Source organism: Leptonychotes weddellii, chromosome 16 (genome assembly GCF_054177405.1).
Source record: "Leptonychotes weddellii isolate Sample4059 chromosome 16, ASM5417740v2, whole genome shotgun sequence".
NCBI classification, from domain to species: domain Eukaryota; kingdom Metazoa; phylum Chordata; class Mammalia; order Carnivora; family Phocidae; genus Leptonychotes; species Leptonychotes weddellii.
In genome coordinates this window covers 41,915,020-41,938,415 of record NC_138384.1, presented here as the reverse complement: position 1 = coordinate 41,938,415, position 23,396 = coordinate 41,915,020, and the positions used below count along the sequence as shown (strand labels likewise).

Here is a 23,396-nt window from a genome sequence, read left to right as displayed (position 1 = left end):
GGAATCCATGTGTCTGAAAGGGTTAAGAGTCCCTGGCCTGGCTGATTCCCCTCCTTCTATAGAGGAAGAAGCTGACCCAGACAGGGAGAGTGGCTTGTCTAAGGTCCCATAGCAAATCAGTGGCAGAGCAGGGCTGGTCCCCAGGTCTCCCGACTCCTGTTCTGGCCCCTATGGTCATGGGGAGGGTTGGAGGGAGCAGAGACCCTCACCCTCCCACCCCCTCTTCACCCAGCCTGGCACACTCGGTGGACATTCTCACCTGTGTGGGCAGCCCGGCCCGGGGCTGGGAGGTCAGAAGAGCTCCCTGGGTTTGCTGAGGTAGCTGGAAGAGATTTGGTGTCGGTAGCAGGCCTGGGGAGACAAGGGGATTGCACGGGGTGAGGGAGGAGGGAGAGTTCTGTGGAAGCATCCTCGGGGAGGGAGGCCATGGGGTGGGTGGGGCCTTACCTGGCTGACTCTGCTGGGCCTGTGGCAGCAGGAACTGAGCAGGTGGCTGGAGGTGGTGGCCTGGCACGAGCACCAGCTGCTGAAGCTGGAGGAGCTGCTGTATGTCCTGGCAGGGAGGGGGATGGACAGAAAGACAGCCTGAGTCTTGGCCCAGCTCCCTCTGCACCGTGTGAGCCCTGAGGGGTTCCACAGAGTGGGCGGGGAGGGATGGAGCACGGTCTCTGAATGGCTTCCCTTAGCTAAGGGCCCACAGGAGGCTTCTCCCAACCGCGGGCTACCAGAGCATCCTATCTGGGCTGACCCAGGAGGGCTCGCTCTTGATTTACCTTCTCTTTCTTTTTTTTTTTTTTTAAGATTTTATTTATTTGACAGAGAGAGACACAGCGAGAGAGGGAACACAAGCAGGGGGAGGGGGAGAGGGAGAAGCAGGCCTCCCACCAAGCAGGGAGCCCGATGCAGGGCTCGATCCCAGGACCCTGGGATCATGACCTGAGCCGAAGGCAGACGCTTAACGACTGAGCCACCCAGGCGCCCCTTACCTTCTCTTTCTTGAAGAAATATTTGCCTTGTCTTACATTCCCACAGAACAAATAGTATCGTTTAAAAATGTAAATCAGACCAAGTCTTCCCTTCTCTTAAAACACCTGAGGCAAAAGATACCGTGTCTGGAATTAGCTTTAAAATACTCCAGCACAGGGCGCCTGGGTGGCTCAGTTGGTTAAGCAACTGTCTTCGGCTCAGGTCATGATCCTGGAGTCCCTGGATCGAGTCCCGCATCGGGCTCCCTGCTCGGCAGGGAGTCTGCTTCTCCCTCTGACCCTCCCCCCTCTCATGCTCTCTCTCTCTCATTCTCTCTCTCAAATAAATAAATAAAATATTAAAAAAAAAAATACTCCAGCACAGCAATAAATAAATAAATAAAATAAAATAAAATACTCCAGCACAGTAAATTGGTTCAACCACTTTGGCACTGTTATGATTTGAATTATGTCCGCCCCTCAAAAGACATGTAGGAATCCTAACCCCCCAGAACCCCAGAGAGTGGCCTTATTTGAAGATAGGGTCCTAATCCAATATGACAGGTGTCCATTTAGTAAGGGGGAATTTGGACACAGAGACAAACATGTACAGAGAGAAGGCACTGTGAAGAGACCCAGAGAGAAGATGCCCAGCCCTGCCAACACACTGGCTTCGGACTTACAGCTTCCAGAGCTGTGAAAGAATACATTTCTGTTGTTTAAGACAGCCAGTTGGTGGTTGGTTGTTATAGCAGCTCTAGAAAACAAATACAGGCACTATTTACTAAAGCCAAACATACACCTGTCTCATGACCCAGCGGTTCCCCACCTGGGTGCTAGCCACTTTAAGTGTGTACGTGTGTTCACCAAAAGACACGTGCCACGATGTTCAGGGCAGAACCATTTGTAATGGCCCAAACCCAAAGAAAGCCTAGGTACCCATCGGAATCGAAATGGGTGAGTAAACTGATTCACTGGAATGCTACAGCAATGAGAAGGGGCAGTCTACAATCTGTAATGACACACAGCAAAATAAACTTCCCAGACATGATACGTGGAAGAAGCTAGACATGATAGAGAGCATCCTATATGGTTCCATTTGCATTTGGGGAGGGAGAGGCTAGAAGGCATCCCCAGGGGCTCCTGGGGAGCTGGCCATATTTAGTTCTTGATCTGGCTGCTAGTTACATGAGTATGCTCAGTTTGTGAGTGTCACTGATCTGTATATTTATGATTTGTGCACTTTACCGTATTTGTTATACTTCAATGAAAAGATTTTTTTTTTTTTTTAAAGGGAAATGAAGCAGGGACAGAGGGAGAGAAAAAAACATCCAGCCTCTCCACCAAAAAAGTGAAGGGTATAGATGAAACAGGATTGGCAAAAGGTTGGTGTCTACTGAGCGGGTGAAGGTACAGTTCCTTATATCATACCCTCCACTTTTAGGTTTGAACATTTCCAAAAGAAAAAGCAAAACCCCCTTACACACACACACACACATACTCCAGTGGCTTCTCATAGCCACAATAATACAATCAAAACCCCTTACCTGGTCTCTAAGGTCCTTCATACCAAAGCCCGTGCTAGTCTTCCTGACCTCAACTCCTACCTCAGGGCCTTTGCACATGCTGTTCCCTCTGCCAAGCAGTTCTAGTTCTTATACTCCTGCCTAGGCCCTTCTTGTCACTCAGATAAAATCACCTCTTCAGGGGCGCCTGGGTGGCTCAGTCAGTTAAGTGTCTGACTCTTGATTTCAGCTCAGGTCATGATCTCGGAGTCATGAGATTGAACCCCACGTCAGGTTCCATGCTGGGCATGGAGCCTGCTTAAGAGTCTCTCCCTCTCCCTCTGCCCCTTCTGCTTGTGCTCTCTCTCTCTCTAGAATAAATAAATAAATCCTTAAAAAAAAAAGATTCTCTCTCTCCCTTTGTTTCCCCCTCCTCAAGCACTCACATTCTCTCTTTAAAAAAAAATCACCTCTTCAGAGATGCCCTCCTTGACCACCTAATCTAAAGCAGCCACCACCACCCCTCTCTTTGTTATCTCCATTTCACCTCCTCTGTAAGACTTATCACTATCTCAAGGTATCTCTCTTTCTGTTTACCCTTTCACAGTGCATCTCCCTCACTGGTATGTCAGATCCATGAGAGTGTGATCTTGATGGTTTTGGGCATTATTATAATCTCAGCATCTAGAATATCTGGCACCCAGTAAGTGCTCCACATATATCTGTTGAATGAACCCACACTGATGCTTCATAGTTTGCTCAGTAACTTTTATGACAGTTGAAAGTTATGTTACTTAGCGTGACATTCTTTTTCCTTCTGGGAAGTTGAGGGGGATGACATATGCCCCTCAATTCCTCCCAATGCTATTGTTATTCCAAAGACCAATTTAATGTCCTAGGAAGTGAACAAACTGAGGAAAAAACATACGCAACTTGACACAAAGGGTTCATTTCTTTAACATATAAAGAGTGATTACAGATCAATAAGAGAAAAACTAACAATCCAGTAGTAATCTGGCCAATATAGGGCTGGTGACTGCCCAGCAAAGGAAATGTAAACAGCTCTGAATGAAAAAATATTCAGACTCATTCACAATAAGATAAACAGAGCTATAACTGCACTGAGATACTATTTTTACCTATCTGATGGGCAAAGATAACAGCAGTGCATAACACGCTGGGTTGGGGCAAATGGGGAAACACACATTCTTGCACATCACTAGTGAGAAGATAATTTGGCAATGTCTGTCAGAATTACAAAGGCAGGGCAGAAGACATGAAAGACATTTCTCCAAAGACATACAAATGGCCAACAGACACATGAAAAAATGCGCAGCATCACTCAGTATCAGGGAAATACAAAACAAAACCACGAGATACCACCTCACAACAGTCAGAATGACTAAAATTAACAAGTCAGGAAACGACAGATGTTGGCGAGGATGCCGAGAAAGGGGAACCCTCTTACACTGTTGGTGGGAATGCAAGCTGGTGCAGCCACTCTGGAAAACAGTATGGAGGTTCCTCAAAAAGTTGAAAATAGAGCTACCCTACGATCCAGCAATTGCACTACCGGGTATTTACCCCAAAGATACAAATGCAGTGAAAAGAAGGGGCACATGCACCCCAATGTTCATAGCAGCAACGTCCACAATAGCCAAACTATGGAAAGAGCCCAGATGTCCATCGACAGATGAATGGATAAATAAGATGTGGTGTGTGTATATATATATGTATATGTGTATGTGTGTATATATATATACACACACACAATGGAATATTATTCAGCCATCAAAAAATGAAATCTTGCCATTTGCAACGATGTGGATGGAACTAGAAGGTATTATGCTAAGTGATATAAGTCAATCAGAGAAAGACAATTATCATATGATCTCACTCATGTGTGGAATTTAAGAAATAAAACAGAAGATCATAGGGGAAGAGAGGAAAAATGAAACAAGATGAAATCAGAGAGGGAGCCAAACCATAAGAGACTCTTAATCATAGGAAACAAACTGAGAGTTGCTGGAGGGGAGGGGGAGGGGGTAACTGAGTGATGGACATTAAGGAGGGCATGTGATATGAGGAGTACTGGATATTATATAAGACTGATGAATCACTGACCTCTACCTCTGAAACCAATAATACATTATATGTTAATTAATTGAATCTAAATAAAATAAAATTTTTAAAAAGTAAAAAAGAATTACAAAGGCATATACCCTTTGACTCAGCCATTTCACTTCTAGGAATTTATCTTAGAGATACATTCACACTTGTGCAAAATGCTCTCTCTAGAAGGGTATTCCTAGCATTATGCAGTGTTCAGCAAGAGTGGAAACAAGCTGAACACACAGCAGTGGGGTACAGGTAAATGAACTAGGGTGGATCTTTATGTCGGAATACTATACATTCATCAGAAAGAACGAGGACACTTTTCATGTCCTGAAATGGAACAATCTCCAAGATGTCCTGTTGAATGGAGAGCTCAAGAGACAGAACAGTGGGTATGATGTGCTACTGTTTGAATTTTTTTTTTAAGTATTTCTAGGTATTTCCTGGGTATGCATAGACTATACCTGGGAAACTATACCAGAAACTGGCAACACTGTAAATCCTTCCATATCTCTTGAGTTTTGAACATTTACCTAGCCTAAATAAAGAAATAAAGATGTCCCACCCCCACCTACCCAACCGAACACTCATTTCTGCCCGACATCCCTGTTTTCCCAACTATTTGTGTTTCGACTGTTCAAGGCTATTTCCTGTCCACAGCAAAGGCCTCTGCTTTCTCTCTGTGCCTCAGAAAGTGGATGGAGTACCCAGATGCTCCTGACCTCTCACTTCTCTCTAGCTGCTCATCATCTAAGAATACAGCTTAAGGGGTTTGAAGTCCCAATACTCTATCCTTTGAAACTGTGTCCATTCTGCTTGTCTTCTGAGCCTCTCCACCTGATCAATCACATGGTGTCGTCCCCTCCACGTGAGGCCTGGCCACGATGTGAGTGAAGCCTGGATTTCAGGCCCCCCACCCCTTCACAACGGACCCTTCCAAGTCCCCGTACCTAATTTTGGTCTCATAATTTTGTCTTCCTTTTCTCTAAAAAGACCTGCACACTGTATAAAAATCAGGCCCCACAAAACTGAACCCACCCTGCTCTACCCTGCATTTCTCGTGATGCAATGCATTTGCAGTTTTCCTCTGCTACACTGTAACTCTAGAAGGCAGAGGCCAGGTCTTACTCTGTTCATATCCCTAACCCTTAACACAGTCTGGTCAGCCCCCATTAAATGCCCACTGAGCTGAATCAAGGAATAAAGCCAGATATAAAGACTTATCACCAATGTGTTTCTGACTAGCTTGCTGATTAAAGTATTTGTTAACTACTGTCTCTCCCTAGTGTGACTCTCAGTGAAAACCCCCCTTTCTCCCCAGAAGCCTAAAACAGAGGTGTCTGCAGATTTCTTTCTGAATCTCCCCTGGAGAGGAAAAGGGTGGGGAAAATGCATCCCAATTTGCAGGGGGCCTCATGGTGAGAAGTCCAAATGAATAACCCAACCACACCGCCACTCACTGTCACTCAGATCTGAAACTTAGGAGTCAGTCCCGATACCCTCCATCCCTTCTCTTCCCCATCCAACACATCTGCAAGCCTGAACAAAAAAGTTCTAATTTTTTTCTGTGCTCTGAATTACTTGGTGTCTGACAAAACCTACTGCCCCCTTCTCAGAGTTAAAAAATGGGTAAAATAAAATGCATAGGATTTCATACGAAATCAACTATATATGAAAAAGTCATCCAACATCTTGAGGTGTGATAATAATCTATGGGTTTCTTTATTAGCCCATTAAATAATAAGACCAAGCAATACGTCTGATGACTACTGTAATTTCAAAGCAATGATGAGTAAAAACAATATTTTGAGGTCTCTGTGTATAGAAATATCCGTGATTCTATCGGTGACAGAGTCCTGCTAATGCTACTGTGGTCTATTCATAATAGAAGGAAACGTAACATTTTCAGTTAGAGGATAGTAAAAGTTGAGACATAATTTTTTCCCATCCAAGTTCATGCACTCCCCTGAATTCTATCCACAGACCCCTCCAGGGGGTTCCTGTTCTAAAATGTTAATCTAATCATAAAGCCTCCACTGGTTTTCATCACACTTGTAAGACAATTCAACTCCTTGCCATGGCCCTGGATGACCTGGCCTTCCTCATCAACCACGACTCTCACTCCCTGACTCGGAGCGAATCACACTGGTCTCCTTCCTGTTACTGAACTCAAAAAAGGTCCCCACCTCAGGGCCTTTGCACATGCTGTTGCCCCCCCACTTCTTGATCTGCACATGATTGGCCCCGCCTCATCACGCAAGTCTCTATAAAACGCCCCCTCCTGAGAGAGGCCTCCCCTGGCTACCTGCTCTGATGAGGAGTCTTCCTCTCCTCAATCTCTCTATTACATTATACTCTTTTCCTTTCTTCATAGCAATTGTCAGCTATGGGTAGGTGCTTGTCTGGGCACAGACTTGTCTGCCTTATTCCTCACTGTATCCCCCCTGCAAAAAGGTGCTGGGGCATGGTGGATGTTCACGAAATGTTTGCTGACTAAAGAAATTGCAGAATGACAGAAAGAAGATTCTGGGTGCTGTGCTGGCTCAGAACTGGGGTTAACCAGTAGGAGGCCCCATTTCTCCATAATCTACAAGCAGCAAGCAATCTGAAGCCACTTGGGGGCGCATTAGGACCAAGTCAAGATGGTGGAGCAGTTAGAGGAAGTGGAGACACTGGGGAAGGGCCCCTGGCCAGGATATTTAGTGGATCATCTGCTCCGTCCCTGACCTGTGACAAAAACGGGCACAGAGGGCTTAGCACACCCCACTAGAGCTGAGAAGGGAAGAGACCAGTTCTCGTTCATCGCTGGATTGTGATGCCCCACACAGGTGATCAATGAATTTCCAATGAATGAATGAGTGAAACCTAGGACTGACTGGTGGTGTTTCAGGCTGTACTTTGCCGCAACTGAGATCTTGGCCACAGTCGGGCAGAAAGACTGATGCTCTATTTACGTGACACACGGGTGAACAGGAGTATAATTGTCCACTTTCCCATCTGGGCTCGGTTCCACCTGAGGGTCGGGGCGGGTGGTGGTGGTGGAAAAAAGCCTTTAAAAGGAACTAGAGGAGGCCTGGCCCCTGCTGTGGCCGCTTGGGCCCAGGTGCAGCGCCTCACTCCAGCGCACAGGGCAGACTCTCCACCCCCCCAACTGCAGGGCCCCACACATGCCCTGGCAGCCACCCAGACTGGGATGGTGTCTGCGTGACACTCACCGGCCATCCCTGAGATGGCATGCTATGACCAGTTTTGGACACCCCATTCCAAGACATGGACAGTTTAGAATTAAGTCCAGGGCGGGGAGGACAGGAAGGGGGGTGTCTGGGGGACCATGTAAACTACACTGTCTTCAGTTGCATTCAGAGTGAGGATGGGCTTCCTTACTCTCTGAGCCATGACAGGCAGCCCTGTGGGTGGAGGGGGCTGCCTGGGAAGGGAGAGAGCACCTGTCCCAGGAGCCACCTGGGAGAAACGGCACCCCGACTTGCCCAGAACTGTGTGGAGGGAGCTAGGTGGGAGGGCGGTCGGAGGAGTGCCAGGGTCCCTGCCAGCTGGGAACCTTGGGGGTCTGAGCCTGGGTCCTGTTGCTTGCTTCTCGCTGTGTGACTCGGGGGAAGCCAGCTCTCTTCTGGGCCTCGGCCTCCCTAACTGTATAGGGTGACAGTGCCTGGTGTCCTGGAAACGGCCAGACACCCGGCTGTCCCTCACACAGTTGGGGGACCATGGGCATCCCTTACCCTGTTTACGCCTCCATTTCCTCGGGTGACACCACAATAACTCTTACCTCCTGGGGCTATTACAGGAATTAAATGCAACAACACACGTAGCATGTTTAGCCTGGTCTCTGTTCACTCGAGTGGTCCTGCATAAATGGTAGTCATTACTACTGAGTCATAGCTCTCTCAGGGCTCGGTGTTCTCATCTACAAAATGGGGATAAGAATGTCTGACTCTTTACTGGATTGTACTGAGGCCTGAGTAATATTAGTATCTATAAGGTGTTTGGGAAATCACAACATACTCCCCCAGCACAAGCATCTGCTGCCCCTGCACCCTCCTGTCACTCCCCTGCTGTCACACCCCTCAAGCACAAGCTCTCAAGGGCGGGAGCCCCGTCCTCTGCCTGACAACTCATAACTGCCAGTGTCCAGCCAGCCTCCCCGCTGAGCTCCAGCCTCATATGCCCGTCTGCCTATTTGATGTCTCCACTTGGATGGTGAATAGACTCTTTATCCCCTGCCATGTCCAAAGGGAAACTCCTGCTTCCCTACTCCTGCCCTCCAAAACACACTGTGCCCCCCGTCTTCCCCAACTCAGGAAATCACCTCACCACTCTCCAGTTGCTGAAGCCAAAATTCTAGGAGTCATCCTTGATCTACCCTATCCATATAAAATAGCATTCTAGACCCCCACCATCACCTTCACCTCCCTGCCTGGATGCCTGCGAGCATTTCCCACTGGGCCCCTTGCTTCTACTCTGGTCCCTCACAGTCCATTCTCCCCATGGCATCTGGAGGGTGCTTTGTAAAGGGTCAGTTGGCTCATGCCACTCATCTGTTTAACAACCCCCCAACAGCTTCCCATCATATCTGGCATTCATTCCAAACCCCTTAATCTGTCCTAGAAGACCCCTCACCTCTTGTCTCCTGCTAACTTGCCCTGCTCCAGACATACCACTTTTCTCTGTGCCCTGATAGCAAGCTGCCTTCCACCTCAGGACCTTTGCACTTGCTGTTGCCTTTTCCTCAGTTCTCCCCCTGGCTTCTTCATGACTGACTCATTCAGGCCTCAGCTCTCAAAGGCCACCTCCTCAGTGAAACTTTTCCTAACCACCTCCCTGGAAGACACCAGCCTATTTCATTTTCTTCAGGACACTCACTCTAAAACAGTCTTGTTCGTTTGTTTACTTGTTTACTGTCTGTCTCCCCACTAGAACATGAGGTCCTCAAGGGCAGCCACCTCTGCCTCATTCACAGCTGTCCCCTCGGTGCCATGAATGGGCACCTGGCATATCCAAGGTGCTCAATAAGGGCTGGATGAATGACTATGTTATCCTAGTCATTTCACTAGAGGACGCCCTAACGTTTGGGGGGGGGCAGGTGGTATGGGCACAGGTGGCCTGTCTCTAACAGGGGTTCTTCTATGTGCCTCCTCCCCCAAAGGTGACCCTGCCACACGGAGCCCAGGAAGTCCCAGCGATTGGGGCAGAACACCCACAAACCGAGACCCACCCAACAGGGAGCAAAAACGACCTCTGCACATTCTGTGTTATATCCCATGCTACTGCTTCATGTTAAAATGCCAGGATAGATGAGCAACAGAAGACCCCAATCCCGCAGTTGTGGGGTGACTGGGATGCCCCGGCCTGGCTCCTGGACTCCAGGGCCTGTGGGCACACTGACAACACACCTCCAGGTGTGGCTGACCTGGCACCCACTGCCCCTTCCTCAAGCATCCACCTCTTCCTCTTGGGGACTTGCCCTCCCCCATTCTCAGGTCACATGGTCCAGGGGGGCTGACCCTACCTTCTCAGGGGTTGAGGACATTAACTCAACCCTGGCCTGTGGGAGGGTTTTATCTCCCCGGGTACAAGTGGCTGCAAGTCAAAGCGGGCAGACGCCTATTTTGCCTGCCTCAGAATGAAAAAAGAGACAGACCCCTGGGGCCAGGCACCATGTTCCAGGATGGGCCTCTTCGGTGATCTGAGCCAAATATCCCCTTTCCTTCTTCAGCCACCTGGCGTGGAGTTTGGTCCAGCCGCCACCCCTCCTAGCCCATCCTGCTCTGTCTTCCACTGCTGGCCCCCAACCCCCCACTCCCAGAGCCCACTGCGCTCTCTCACATTATGCTCCATGCCTGGAACAGCTTTCTCCACTTCGTATACCCAGTAAACTCCTACTTGTCCCTGCTCAGGTCAGATCCCACCTCCTCCAGGAAGCCTTCTCTGATTCCCTCAGACACAGGTCACCTGTCTTCTCCCACACTCCCACCACATCCAGTAGGTTTCTCTGGGAAACCTGTACTCACTAGGTCCTGCCCACCTAAAAGATTTTGTCAAGCTTTATATGCCATGGTCCTATTATGAAAATAGGGATTTTTTTTTTCTCTCCAAATACAAAATGATGTTTTAACGGTTAATGTAAATTTTCAATCAATGCCTACCCCTACCCCAGACATTCTGAATTACTCCCCCGGAGAGATGTCTTCCCTACCCTTGATTGAAAAGCTGCATCCCTCATTGATTCAGTAAATATCCACGTGGCCCCCTTGGTGGAAAGCACCGTGCTGAGTGCTGGACACACAAATTACAGAAGTGTGTTATAATCATCCCTTTCTCTATACGAGTTAGGAAAATGCAGGGAAGGTTCCTGCCAAACGGTTTAACTGACATTACTTTGGAAGCTGGCATTTGAGGGACAGATGGGGGACTTTCCCTTAGTACTTTATGTAATTTTTAAAATGATAGGGCTAGGAGTGTTTTTGACTTTCTTAGTATTGTTCAAGTAAAACATTTCTTAGTGGTTCGTTGGTGTGTCTGTTTCCCTAGAAGACTGGGAACCCTGAGGGGGCAAGGAAGGGTCTGAGTCATTCCTAAGCCTTTAGCTTCCCACCAGGGCCTGACACACGGGAGGCCAGGAAATGTCTGAAATGACCACGGGACAGAGCGGAGTGGGCATGGGAAGCAGATGGGTGGGAACGGGACACGGGCTGAGGAAGAGGGAGGGGTCAAGCCCAGGGGTGAGACAGCTGGAGCTGCAGTGGGCAGCTAAGGCAGGAGGACTGTGGTACCCACGGCAGCTGGTCGGCACAGTGCCTACAGCTCTTGGTGGTACGGGATAAACATTTGTCAGGGAAATGAGGTCACAGGGTGACAGAACTCCCAGAAAACAACCTTGGCCCAGCTTTGCAGTTGCAAAAGGCAGACCCGAGCAGATCGGAGCTGGGGACGGGGGAGCGAGAGGAAGGGGTTGGAGGAGGCCTTGAGAATCAGAGTCTGGGCGGGACAGCAGGTGGCAGGGAGCTTGGAGGAGGTGGTTCTAGGAGTGTATGAACGGAAGGAATGCCTGCTGCTGGTCTGCACGAGGCTGCTCTGTCCCTGCTCCCTCCCTGGAGTCTTTGTCCCTTCCACAGACACTTCCTCGGGCATATTTGGACCCAGCACTGGTGATTAGGGCCAGAAGCAAAGGAAAAGGGCTGGGGGCCTCGGGAGAATGCAGGAGGCAGGAAATCAAACCAGCTGGAGGGAGGGAAGTCTTGGAAGACATCCTGGAGGCGTGGACTCCCAAGCTGAGGCTTAAAGGCTGAAAAGAAGCCATCCAGGTAAAGGGAGGGAGCCGACTTCCAGGCAGACAGGAGAACAGGGGCAGGGGCAGGGATACTTGAGACCTGGGGGAGGGAGGAGCCCTGAGCGTTGGGGTTGCTCCATGGAGAGCTGTATGTGCTGAGAGGCGCCCCCCTGCTGCTGGGATCTCTGGGGGGCGGTGGGAAGGATGGCTACAGGCAGCAGCCCCAGATTATGTGGTCTGAGCCCTGACTCCCAGGCTGCTCTGCCCCTTGGGGTGACCTCGCCGGGGATGAGGATTTGTGGACTCTAGGAGGTCACCGTTAGCACAGTGCCTGCTACAAAGGCAGCACCTGCCAGACTCTAGTTACAGTTACCGTGGCAAGCCAGGCACCAGGGGCTAAGTCTGGAAGAGCCGTCACAGAGCAGTGGCCACAGATTGCTCTGTGTGTCTCCGCAGAAGCAGGCCCAGAAGTGGGAAGCTCTAAGGAGGCAGACCCAGCTCAGTGTTAAGGACAGTCTTCAGTGGAAGCGCTGGTCAGTAGTGGAATGGGCCCATCGGAAGCTGAACTCTGTCAAGGGACAAACTGTGGGTGCTGGACACCTTCTCTGTGTAGACAGCGTCTGCCCCCGGGGTTCCATGGAAGGCGGTGGATAGAGAGAAAGAAAAGCGATCCAAAGAGCAGTCATTGTGGGAAACACAGGGTTAAGGGAAGTTAAACAAGGTTCCTTGCTGCAGGACTTCTCAGGACCTTCACTGCGCTGGAACATGGGCCACAGACTCAAATGCTTATGGAACCCAGGCAGATAGCACAAGTGGGTGACAGGGAAAAGTGCGGGTGGAGAGAGCAGGCCCATCAGGAGGGGATGCTCTGTTCTACCTACTCTGTTCCACAAACTATCCTTACAGGAAATTTGTGGGCTACTATCTTGGGTTGAACTGGGTCTCCCAAAAAGATTTGTCGGAAGTCCTAACCCCTGGTGCCTGTAAATACAAGCGTATTTGGAAACATGGTCTTTGCAGATGTAATCAAGTTAAATGAGGTCATTAGGGTCGGCCCTAATCCAACAACTGGTGTCCTTATAATAAGAAGGGAAAATGTGAATGCAGAGACAGACAGGCACAGACATAAGATGGCCCTATGACCAAGGAGGCAGAGATTGGAGCGATCCAGCTAAAAGAATGCTAAAGATTTCCGGCACTACCAGAAGCTAGAAGAAGCAGAGAGAGATTCTCCCTAGAGCCACCCAGTTTGTGGGGCTTTGTCATGGCACCCCGGGAAATGAATACAGCCACGAACTCATGATTCAGTATATGCCAATAGTCTCCAGAATGGCCAGAGCGGATGCAGCATTCCCTGACCCAGCGGCCACGGGCCCCTTTTCTGAAAGAGCATCTCTCACTGGATACGCCAGAGCACACATTATAGGGTGCTGGCTCAGAGCCTCAGCCTTTCCTTCTGGGCCCACATAGGCACCATTCCACGGAGGTGACTCCTCGTTTCCTCAGCCAGAAACTGAGGATAATGGGCCAACCTCCCAGGTGGCTGGGAGCCCTCAGTGAGATACACAGAAAGCGCTTAGCCAGGCATGCCATCACATGGAGGACGTCCTCCCTCTGAGCGTCGATTTACCCCACTGAGACACGGGTGGCAGCATCCCCCGTGGCTCCCTGGCACATGACCGGCCTTCAGAAGAGTCCACGCAGACCGGTCAGCCCCCTGCACACCGTGCTTCCGTGGGCCCTGTGCTGCCTGCCCCCCAGGGCTGCCCTTACCTGTGCTGTGAGCTGGATGGGCTGGGAGAGGGTGAGCTGTGGGGTCCCGGGGGGCTGGCTGGCAGGCTGTGGAGGTGGCAGGTCGCCACCCCCAGAGGAGGCTGGGGGCTGCGAGGTCGAGGAGGAGGCAGAGGAGGCAGAGGAGGAGGAGGAGGAGGAGGAGGAGGAGGCGGCGGCGGCGGCGGCAGCAGCACTGGATTGTTGCACGGCGGCGGCCAGGAGCTGGGCCTGGGCTTGCTGCAGGAGGAGCTGCTGCTGAGCTGGCATCAGTGCCGTGAGCTGTGGGGTGCGGGAGAGGGCCAGAGGAGGGGCGGGGGCGGGGGAGCAGAGAAGGCAGAGAGCGGTTAGTGCCCGAGCCAAGCAGGTTAGGGGGCAAGTCCTCCAGGAGGCCTGAGGAGGGCAGGAGGAGGGCGTGAGAGCGTGGTGGTGGCCCTGGCGGGACACCCCCTGCCACGGGTCCTGTAACAGATGGGAGGCGGCTGGTCGAGGCCCACGTTCCCTGTCCTTCCCCGAGTACTTACCCCGGCTAGCTGGCTGCCCGTCAACATGAGTTGGGCCTGGGGCAGATGCGGCTGAGCCAGCTGGGGGGGTGGGGGTGCTGCTGGGGCTGAGTCGCCACTGGGGTCTTCAGCCTTGATCTGGGGGGGAGAGAGGCAGGGTCCGGGACCCCAGAATGTTAAGTGGAGGCCAGAGAGAATGCCCACCTGTGAACCAAAGAGAGGGCACGTGTGTGGCAACGGCAGCCTCGGGCCAGCACAGGAGGAGTAGGCTGGGGTGTAGAGGCAAGGCCCTGCCTACGGGCTGGGGATCTTAAGTCCCGCCTCTGGCCTCAGGCTCCTCAACAATCAGGAGGGCTAACACACACCCCTGCACCAAACAGGAGAGAGGCACCTTTGGAGAGCAGTTTTCCCTTCTGGGGGGTGGGGGTCAGTTTCCCCATCTGTAAAATGGGGAATTTGCCAGCAGAGGACTCGGGGCATCAAAGAATAGCGTTCTGGGTCCCCATCCCTTATCTGCTTTATTTATTTATTTATTTAAAAAGATTTTATTTATTTATTTGACAGAGGGAGACAGAGTGAGAGAGGAAACACAAGCAGGGGGAGTGGGAGAGGGAGAAGCAGGCTTCCCACCGAGAAGGGAGCTGATGTGGGGCTCGATCCCAGGACACTGGGATCATGACCTGAGCTGAAGGCAGATACTTAACAACTGAGCCACCCAGGTGCCCCTCCCTCATCTGCTTTAGCCAGAGGTGCATCTCTCATTAATGAAGTAGGACTTCACTGGAAGAACGGGTCTTAGGTTATGAAAAAAAAAACCACCGACTTGGAACCTGGATCGGAATTCAAATGAGTATGGAAAGAGGCAGACAGTGCGAACAGGTGGCGTGGGCTGACGAGGATGAGGTGGGCTGGCGGCATGTGCGGCCCTCCTGGAGGGGAAGCTTGCCCAGCTCCTCCTCTGCTCCCACCAACCATTCATTTCAAAATCTAAAGCAAAACCCAAAACAACCTAAAAAAAAAAAAAAGCGCCAAAAACGCTGGCAGGACCAGCCAAGCACATACACAGGCCAGATGTGGCCCAGATGCTGCCAGCTTTCAGCCTCCACCCCAGAAGTCCCTTGAGCCCCTCCTCATATCTCTGTGCAGGATGTAGATGCACCTCGCATCAAATACATAGGACAGACCAGCATAGAGCAGTCCTGGCCTTCCTCCTCTCCTAGACAGGAAGGCCAGACCGCGGTTGGCTTGCCTGAGAGGTCGGCTGGTAAAGGACATGTGGGGTTGGGGGGAGGCATGGCTTGCAGAATCACACTCTCGGGCCCAGAGGGGACACTGGGCTGAAGGATGATCCCTAATCCTTCAGCCCGATGTCCCAGCACCATTTTGCAAAAGGGGATCCAGAGAGGGAAAGCGACTTGTGCAAGGTGACACAGCAGCTTGGCAGGGGGGTGTAGCATTTGGAATTCAGAGTGAGATGAACAGAGGCCTGGAAAAGGCCAGATCACAGAGGGTGAGTGGCATGGCCCAGGGAATGGAGACAAATGTCAGAAAGTTTACGGGGTGCAGGGATGCAGCATCCGCTCGTGGGGACTTGAGGGCCCCTGGAAGTCTGGCTGTGTTCTGCCTCTTGACCCAGTGTGGGCAACATGGGTGTTCAGTTTGTGAAACCCACTGAAGATCTCTGCGTGTGTCACATTCCAATTAAAAGTTAAAAAACAAAAAACAACCAACATGGTGAGGATACTAGTCCTCTTTCAGATTTCTTTCATTCCTTCTGGTTCTCTTGAGAAAGCCTCCATTAGGTGCTAGGATAGTTCTAATGCCTCACCCCCAACACTGCTCATCTCCCTTTCTAATGAATGAAGGAAAGGCCTCAGGCTTAGACCCGTCAGCAGGCAAGAGTCTCTGGGTACATTTTAATAATCACTGTGTTGGGGCACCCGGCTGGCTCAGTCGGTACAGCACAGATGCTTGATCTCGGGGTCGTGAGATCAAGCCCCACGTTGAGCATGGAGATTACTTAAAAAAATTAATCATTGTATTTATTTCCATGGCAAGAGATGCTGGTTTTCCATTCATGAAATTTCCATTTAAAAAACACGTATTTGAGCTGCTGAAAAAGCAAGCCAGTTCACGAGCTGAAAATTGTTGAAGCTGATGGATGGGTACCTGGGGGCTTATTTTCATGATACTCTTTTTCTTCTCCTTTTGTATCTGCTTCACATTTTCCGAAATAAAATGTTTTTAAAACTGAAGCCAATTAACACGATTGTGATGTAAGTAATTGTACACGGTGGTGTGTGGATGTGTCTGAAATTGTGACGGGAGCACATGAATCACTGCAGTTGGGGAAAGCAGAGGCTGCCCTCAAACAGGACGAGGTGTGGACAGAGGCCCGGAGTCAGAGGTCAACGCCCTCTCTGCCTCCGGTTTTCCCGAGGAACCAGGGTCCAGGCCAGGGAAGGGCGGCAAGGACCCTTCCTTTCCAGGGCTCCCCTGGTTTCCCCACAGAGAAGCAAGGCTGCCATGGGGCTGGGAGGGGCTGCAAAGACACAGCTGAGGAGGGAAAGGGTCAGGACGATGGGCACGCGCTCTGCTCGAGGGCTAAGGCCAGAACTGCGCCTAAGATCAGAGGGAAGGAGGCCAGAGCCAGAGCCCTCCTCCCCTGGGCCCTGGCCAACTCACTCAGCACAAGATACCCACCCACTAAGCTGCATCAGGGCACCTCAGAGGCCATCGGATCTGACAGCCCCCCATGTTAGAGAAGAGGAAACCGAGAAGCCCAGCAGTGGTGGGGCGGTGGGGGGCGGAGGGGAGTGATTTTCCCAGGGTCACGGAGTAGCTCCCGGCCCCCAACCCCATCCCTTGCAGAGGACCCCTCTGCCCCTGCCCTCCATGCTGCTTTCAGGCCTCTGGGCCTGTGGCTGCCCCCACCAGGCTGGAGCATGGAGGCCTGGGCCCCAGACACCTCAGGAAGCCCAGCAGTGCCCAGAAACAGGCAGGGCCCCATCTGGATTAGGGATTTGTTCTGTCTGGCCACTTCCAGCCTCCCCATCAACCTCAGCCATCCTTCCTGAGTCTGCCTCCCATCCCATACCCCCCTCTACTGGCTGGCCCCTGAGTGTGTGTGTTGGGGGGCTGGGGGTAGGGCAGGCCCCTGTCAGGGAAGTTGGGATGGGGGCGGGGCCCTCAGCTTCCTGTTGTTCATCGCCCTGGGGCTCTGGGGGGGATTTCCCTGGCCACCCCCACCCCCCAGGGAAGGGGAAGGAGCCTGGGTGAGTCACAGGCCTGGGGCGGGAGCCTGAGTGTGAGAAGGGGCGGGAGGAGTCTTGTCACCAAGGTGTCGGGGCTCCGTGCCCCCCCTTCAGGCCCTGGGCCCACAAAGATGTGCGGGACCCTCTCCCAGACGCTAACCCATCACAGGACACCCTCCTCGTTCCCCTGCCCTGGACGTTCTGATAGGTTCTTACCTTGGTGCTGGGGCCAGTTGGGGACACGGAGAACGGGGAGGTCTTATTCTGGGGGTTCTGGGAAGAAAAAGTTGGGGTGGGGAATGGGAAGAGTGAGGTGAAGCAGCCTTTGACAGCATGCCCCTCCCCCACAGGGGCCCCCCTCTGTTCCCTTCTGCCCCTCCCAACCCCTCCTGCTCATCTACTCCCTCCTGACCTGATGGTTAGTGTCTGGTCCATTTCTTTCAGTGTCTGCAACGAGAGGGAAAGAGTGAGTTGTCACCTGTGCCCCCACAGCCCCTCAGCTCCCCCCACCCCACAGGCCCCCTGCCCTCCCTGCTCCCCTCCCCACCCACCTGTGTGCTCTGATGGGGAGTCCAGACCTTGCTTCTCGGCCTCCAGGGGCTTAGACATTCTTATTTCTGGGGACAAAAGAAGGATGTAAGTGGGGTGAGGGAAGCCTGGGGGGCTCTTGGGCCCTCCTCCAGCACCACCCTAGCCTCTCTCCAAATCCCCCGCACTCCCTGCCACCTTGTAAGTGCCTCTTTCCAGGAGACATGCCCTCCTTACTGGGCCTCTGCCCTCCTCTGGCAGGACAAGAAAGGGATCCTTTTCAGCCCTGCAGAAGGTGGCACGGGGAGGGCCACCTCCCGTGAGGCCCTGGGGCAGGGTGGGAGGTAGCCGGTGGTCGTGAGAAGGCTTCGGTGCCCAGGAGGAGGTGGGTGATGTTCCACAGGAGCGAGTCAGCCTCAGGCCTCCTCCCGAGGCGTGCCCGTCCTGCCTCACCAGGTTTCGGGTGAGACATGTTTTCCACTCTGAGTGGGGCCTGGGGGTGTGAAGGGCTGCAGCATCCCCAAAGGAGTGAGTCTTCTGAACTCTGCGTGGGATTTGGCACCCTCTGCCCCTCCCCCAGCCCACAATGTTCCTGTCCACACCTGACCCCGACTTGGCTTCCCGGCCTCCTTTCTCACATTCAGCTCACAGGCCCGGCAGCCCCACTCGCCACTTGGAACTCCGACTCCAACACCACCCGGCTCTGCCCCTGACCAGGTCCTCGGACTTACTCCTAGGCCTCACCTGGGACTTAAGCCTTGAATCCCCATTGCACGCCCAGATCCAAGCCGGGTGCCCCAGCCTACAAATGCAATCCCCTGCTATCTTCCCATAAACCCAGGACATGAGGGGAGGGGGCAAACAGCAAGCTGGCCCTGGGGCCACAAAGCATTGCTCTTCCCTCACAACACTGTGATGCTGAGGAGGGAAAGGTGAGCACTTACCAGTGCCAAGCACAGTGTTAAGTATGATTCAGAGCTCACAGTAGCAGTTGGTGCTAATATTACCCCCATTTTACAGAGGAGGAAACTGAGGGCCCGAGTGCACAGTGAGACAGCAGAAGTGCCCCAGTTGGACACCTGTCTTCATGACTCCAGAGTTCCCGCTTCTCATCAGGACTGCTATGGTCCAGTGGGCCCCCTGCTGTGACTTCCACCCACCTCATCTCCAGCTGTCACCCCTACTCAAGTTCACCCTGACTGACGCCGACTTGAACCCAAACCTTTCTGGTCCTAGACCCCACACAAACCTAGGCTTCTTCCCTATCCATTCTCAGTCCCCTTACCTACCCTGAATCCCAACTCCCACCCAGATGGTACAAGTCCTTCATCTGACCTTGACTCCCAGCTTGGCCTCAGACCTTACTCGTGACCCTGACTCTGACCCCAAGGTCTCCCCCACCACTCACTCCACATCCCTGCCTAAACCACGATGCCCTATCAAAGGGGCTGTCCAATTCAAGCGCGTTCCGCGCCCAAGATATTGAAAGAAGGCCAGCTAACGAGAGCTAGGACGTCCTCAGCAACTGGAAAAAAAAAAAAATGTCCAGGAATTTTGCAATCAAGGGTTACTCGACATGAAACGCCGCTCTGGTTTAAAATTCTTGATTAAAAAGCCAGGTCACACACTGCTCGTGGGAGTGTAAATCGATACAAGCACAAGTCAGGAAAACTGACGAGGTTCCCCCTCCCTAGGACCCAGCACATCCACTCCCGAGCACCGTGGGGAGACAGAGGAGCATCCTGCCCCCCCAAGCCCATGGGCACACAGCAGCCCCTTCCCCAAACTGGGAACAAGTCAAGGGCCTATCAGAGGATGGACACAATGTGGTATGTCCATACAATGAAACGCCCCACAGCAAGAAAAGGAAGAAACTCCTGCATCACACGCACCACTGAATCTTGCAGGCACGACACCAAGGGAAAGACATCAGACACAAAAGCGGACAGACAGTAGGATTCCAATTACAGGAAGCTCAGAAACAGGCAAGATGATATCAGATGGCCAAGGTCAGATTATGGGTAACGTCTGGGGGTTGCTGACGGGGAATGAGCGTGAGGAGGCCTGTAGGGGGTTGGAAATGTTCGGTATTGTCATCTGTTTGGTGGTTATGTGGTTCTATACATAGAGAAAAATGCATCAAGCTGCACCCTTAAAATCTGAGCACTTACTGTAGGTATGTTTTCACATAAAAAAAAAAAACTTAAAAGCTAAAAAAAAAAAAAAGCCAGGATATGGTACTATTAAGGCATAGGCTGGTGAGGGTGGTGTGGGGAGCAGGGGCCCAGGATGCTATGGGGGCTCAGGCCCTGCTTCTAGGCACTAGGATGGTGGTGAGTGGCTAATGATCATTTGAGGCACAGGAGGAGGACCCAGGTCCTAGTCCCAGGTAAGAGACCACACTTCTGACTCTGGGACATCAAAGGCAGGAGTCCTGCCTAATCCTGCCTCTAAATGGCCCAGAACTTGGCCCAGCTCCGGGCAACTGCTGATGCTAGTGGGGTCCTGCCTCCCACCCCTCCTAACATCCCTGAGACCCCTGCTCCAACCCCCTCGCCGGCCCCCTCCTCCCAGCCAGTGTCCATCTAGCCCCAGGGAGATCCTTCCCACAACCTGGCCGTGAACCTTTCCACAGCTCCCCATCTCCCCAAGAACAGCCCAGATAGGGTTTTTAAAGAGGTAACCAAGTTAAATGAGACCATTAGGGTGGGCCTTAATCCAATATGACTGGTGTCCTCATAAGAGGAGGAAACTGGGACGACATAGACACACAGAAAGAAGCCCACGTGAAGACACAGGGCGAAGTCAGCCCTCCCAAGCCGAGGAGAGAGACCTCCGAAGAAACCACCCCCACTGCCACCTTGACCTTGGACTTCTAGCTTCCAGATTTCAGGAAAATTAATTTCTGTTGTTTAAGCCACCCAGCGTACAGTAGTCCATGACGGCAGCCCTGGGAAAATAATACAGCCTCCCACGGCCCTGCCCTCTCACTGTCCTAGCCCTGAGCCCACAGGGCCGTGGCCTTCTGTGTCCCTGTCCTTTCCCACCAGACCAGGGAGCAGGCCTGCTCTGACTAACTGCTGGCCCCCTGGTGTCCCCCAGCTCAGAAGAGTAGGTGTTAAATGTTGGCTGAACGTCCCTCCCTGCGGCTCTCTCTCTACTCGTTCCTGCCTCGGTCTTGCTGTCTCTCTCCCTCTGCCTGGAAGGTTGTCCCCCACTCTGTCTGCCTGGCGACCTCCTACTCATCCTTCAGGCCCCAGCACAGGCTCTGTCCTCTATGATGGCGGCTCCCTCCACCCCAGCTCCCGCTGGCCCGGCCCTCTCCCCTGGCTGTAGCCGTCTGGGCCCCAGTACGTCTTCCCCGTCAGACTAGGACCCCTTGAGGGCAGGTCTGACTCATCTTGGGGTCCCCAACACTGCCCAGCCCAGGACGTGTGGGTTGAGTGCACAAGGGTGCCCTGAGGCTCTGATCTCCCTCCTCCCTCCAGGCCTTACCCTCTGCTCTTCTCCCTACCTGGCGACCTCTTCTCGATTAGCAAACTCCTGCTCCTTTTGAAGGTCCCAGCTCATACATCACCTCCTCTATGAAGTCCTCCCTGACTCCTCAGGTGGTTAGTGTCTCTCTCATCTGGGAACCCCCTGCCTCTGCCCCCTAACACACCCTGACCCCCTGGGCAATGGATTCCCCCTGCCCCAGACTGTGAGCTCCTTAGAGCCCAACAGCCCTGGCTGGGACTGTGTCTTTGGAATGAATGAATGCATGCAAGAATCTCTAACAGACCAGGACCCAATCTTGTCCCAGACAAGCCTGTCTCCCTGCTGCTACCCGCCACCTTGACCTTGAGCCCCAATCCCCAAGCAACTCCAACCTAAACCTTTAAAGTAATTTCTGCAGGGACAGTGGCTGAGAGGCAAAGGTGGCATGAGAGGAAATCTCCACCACTGTTTCCCTTGTTCTCCCTAATTCTTCCCCCCACCCCGACTCTCACACAGCCCAGGCACCCCTGCAGCATTTGGCTGGGTTGACAGCAAAATGGCCAGTGTTGCCCTTTGCCCAAGCCTGTCTTGTTTTTCTTTCCTCCTGCCCCCATCAGAACCCAATCTGAAAAAAGGGTGTCATCATATCATCCCCACCAAGGATGAAGAGGGGACTCCATTTCCACCACAAATCCAAAGCCAAATGATGCCTTAACATCTAAGGGCGTTGACAATCCCCTTAAGAGGCCTGCTGAGGCGCCCGTCCTGCAGGCTGTCGGCCTTGGCCCAGGCCCCTCTCTCTTGACTCTAGAGAAACACTGACACCTATTCCCACCCAGACACTCTGCTTTCAATGGGACAAGGGAAGACCTGGATATCTGGATTTTGAAAAGCCCCCACCCCTACCCCCACCAGGTGATCTAATATGCTCCAGCTCCCTGGCGCTTTCCGAAGCTCATCTCAAGGCCTCGTTCACACAGAAAGGCTGCTCGGTTATATGACCATAGTCACCCCTCCCTTCTCCCATCCCAGGTAGTGTATAACTCTTTAGAGGGCCAGGCAGGAACAAGCAATGCAGAATTCTACCGGGCCCCTTGAATCCCACCATCCTGGAGTCAGACACACCCAGGGCTACCCACACCCTTGGGGTCACACTCACTTGCCCCACTGCCTCAGGCCTGGGACTCTGGGTCCCCTCCGCCCTCCCCACCCCTCCCTTGCCCCTCCCTCCCCGGACTTTCACTTCTCCTCTGCATTTCCCCCAGCCGGTTTTAGCAGACTTGGGCCAGCTTCTCGTTAGCACTTACCGAAAATGGGGCTAAATATAGAGGGCCCAAGGGCTGCCCCTCACCCCTCCTGGCCCCTCTTGGCCTGTCCCCTGGGTCTCCTGCCTTCAGGGCCGGCTTCAATCAAGGCTGCGGCTTGGGAGCCCCTGTGGGCAGTGTTCGCACTGCCGGGAACCTCTGTGGGCCCAGCTGGCCCGGTCCCTGCCTCCCTAGGAGCAGCACCTCACACCCCCACCGCACCACATCTGTCCCTGGGTGGCCTCAAGGGAGTGAACACTTCTGAGCTGTCAGGAGGGAGGGATGGAGAGAGAGGCAGCAGACACAACAAGAGAGGGTGGCCCCACAGCTGTGCTGGCAACAGGTAAGGGCTGCCACATCGCACACACACCACAGCCTCAGCCAGGCGGGCCCAGACGAGGACAGAGACCCGCAAACACACACAGGGACAGATGCGCACAGACCTCAGGCAGGAATAGTTGCGGAGAAGACATACACCCAGACGCAATGACAGGGGTAGATAGGCAAAACACACACCCAGACATGTGCATGCACACCTGCACTTACACACGCACACAGACCACAAATCACACCCCAGAGTCACAGACACACAAATAGACGTACATGTACACACACACACACACCCAGGTCACTCAGATACACACACACGCCAAATCACACCCCAGAGTCACTCACAGACACACAAATAGA

General features: G+C 52.7%; 1 protein-coding gene across 13 annotated transcripts in view; it reads right to left on the bottom strand.

Annotated features, from left to right (window-relative positions):
- POU2F2 (POU class 2 homeobox 2) overlaps nucleotides 1–23,396 on the bottom strand; it is a 53,812-nt gene that overhangs the window by 8,524 nt on the left and 21,892 nt on the right. For 5 of the 13 annotated variants that reach the window (XM_081806971.1, XM_081806975.1, XM_081806972.1 and 2 more), the window contains exons 2-7: nucleotides 17,949–18,014; nucleotides 17,810–17,844; nucleotides 17,614–17,670; nucleotides 14,165–14,347; nucleotides 448–553; nucleotides 260–351 (exon numbers count right to left, since the gene is read on the bottom strand). In XM_081806971.1, the coding sequence (XP_081663097.1) occupies nucleotides 260–351; nucleotides 448–553; nucleotides 14,165–14,347; nucleotides 17,614–17,670; nucleotides 17,810–17,844; nucleotides 17,949–18,006 (531 nt within the window). In that variant the 5' untranslated portion in view covers nucleotides 18,007–18,014. Of the gene's footprint in view, nucleotides 1–259; nucleotides 352–447; nucleotides 554–13,643; nucleotides 13,923–14,164; nucleotides 14,348–17,613; nucleotides 17,671–17,809; nucleotides 17,845–17,948; nucleotides 18,015–23,396 lie in introns of those variants that run through there. The other 8 variants (XM_081806979.1, XM_081806980.1, XM_081806981.1 and 5 more) reach the window with 5 other exon arrangements.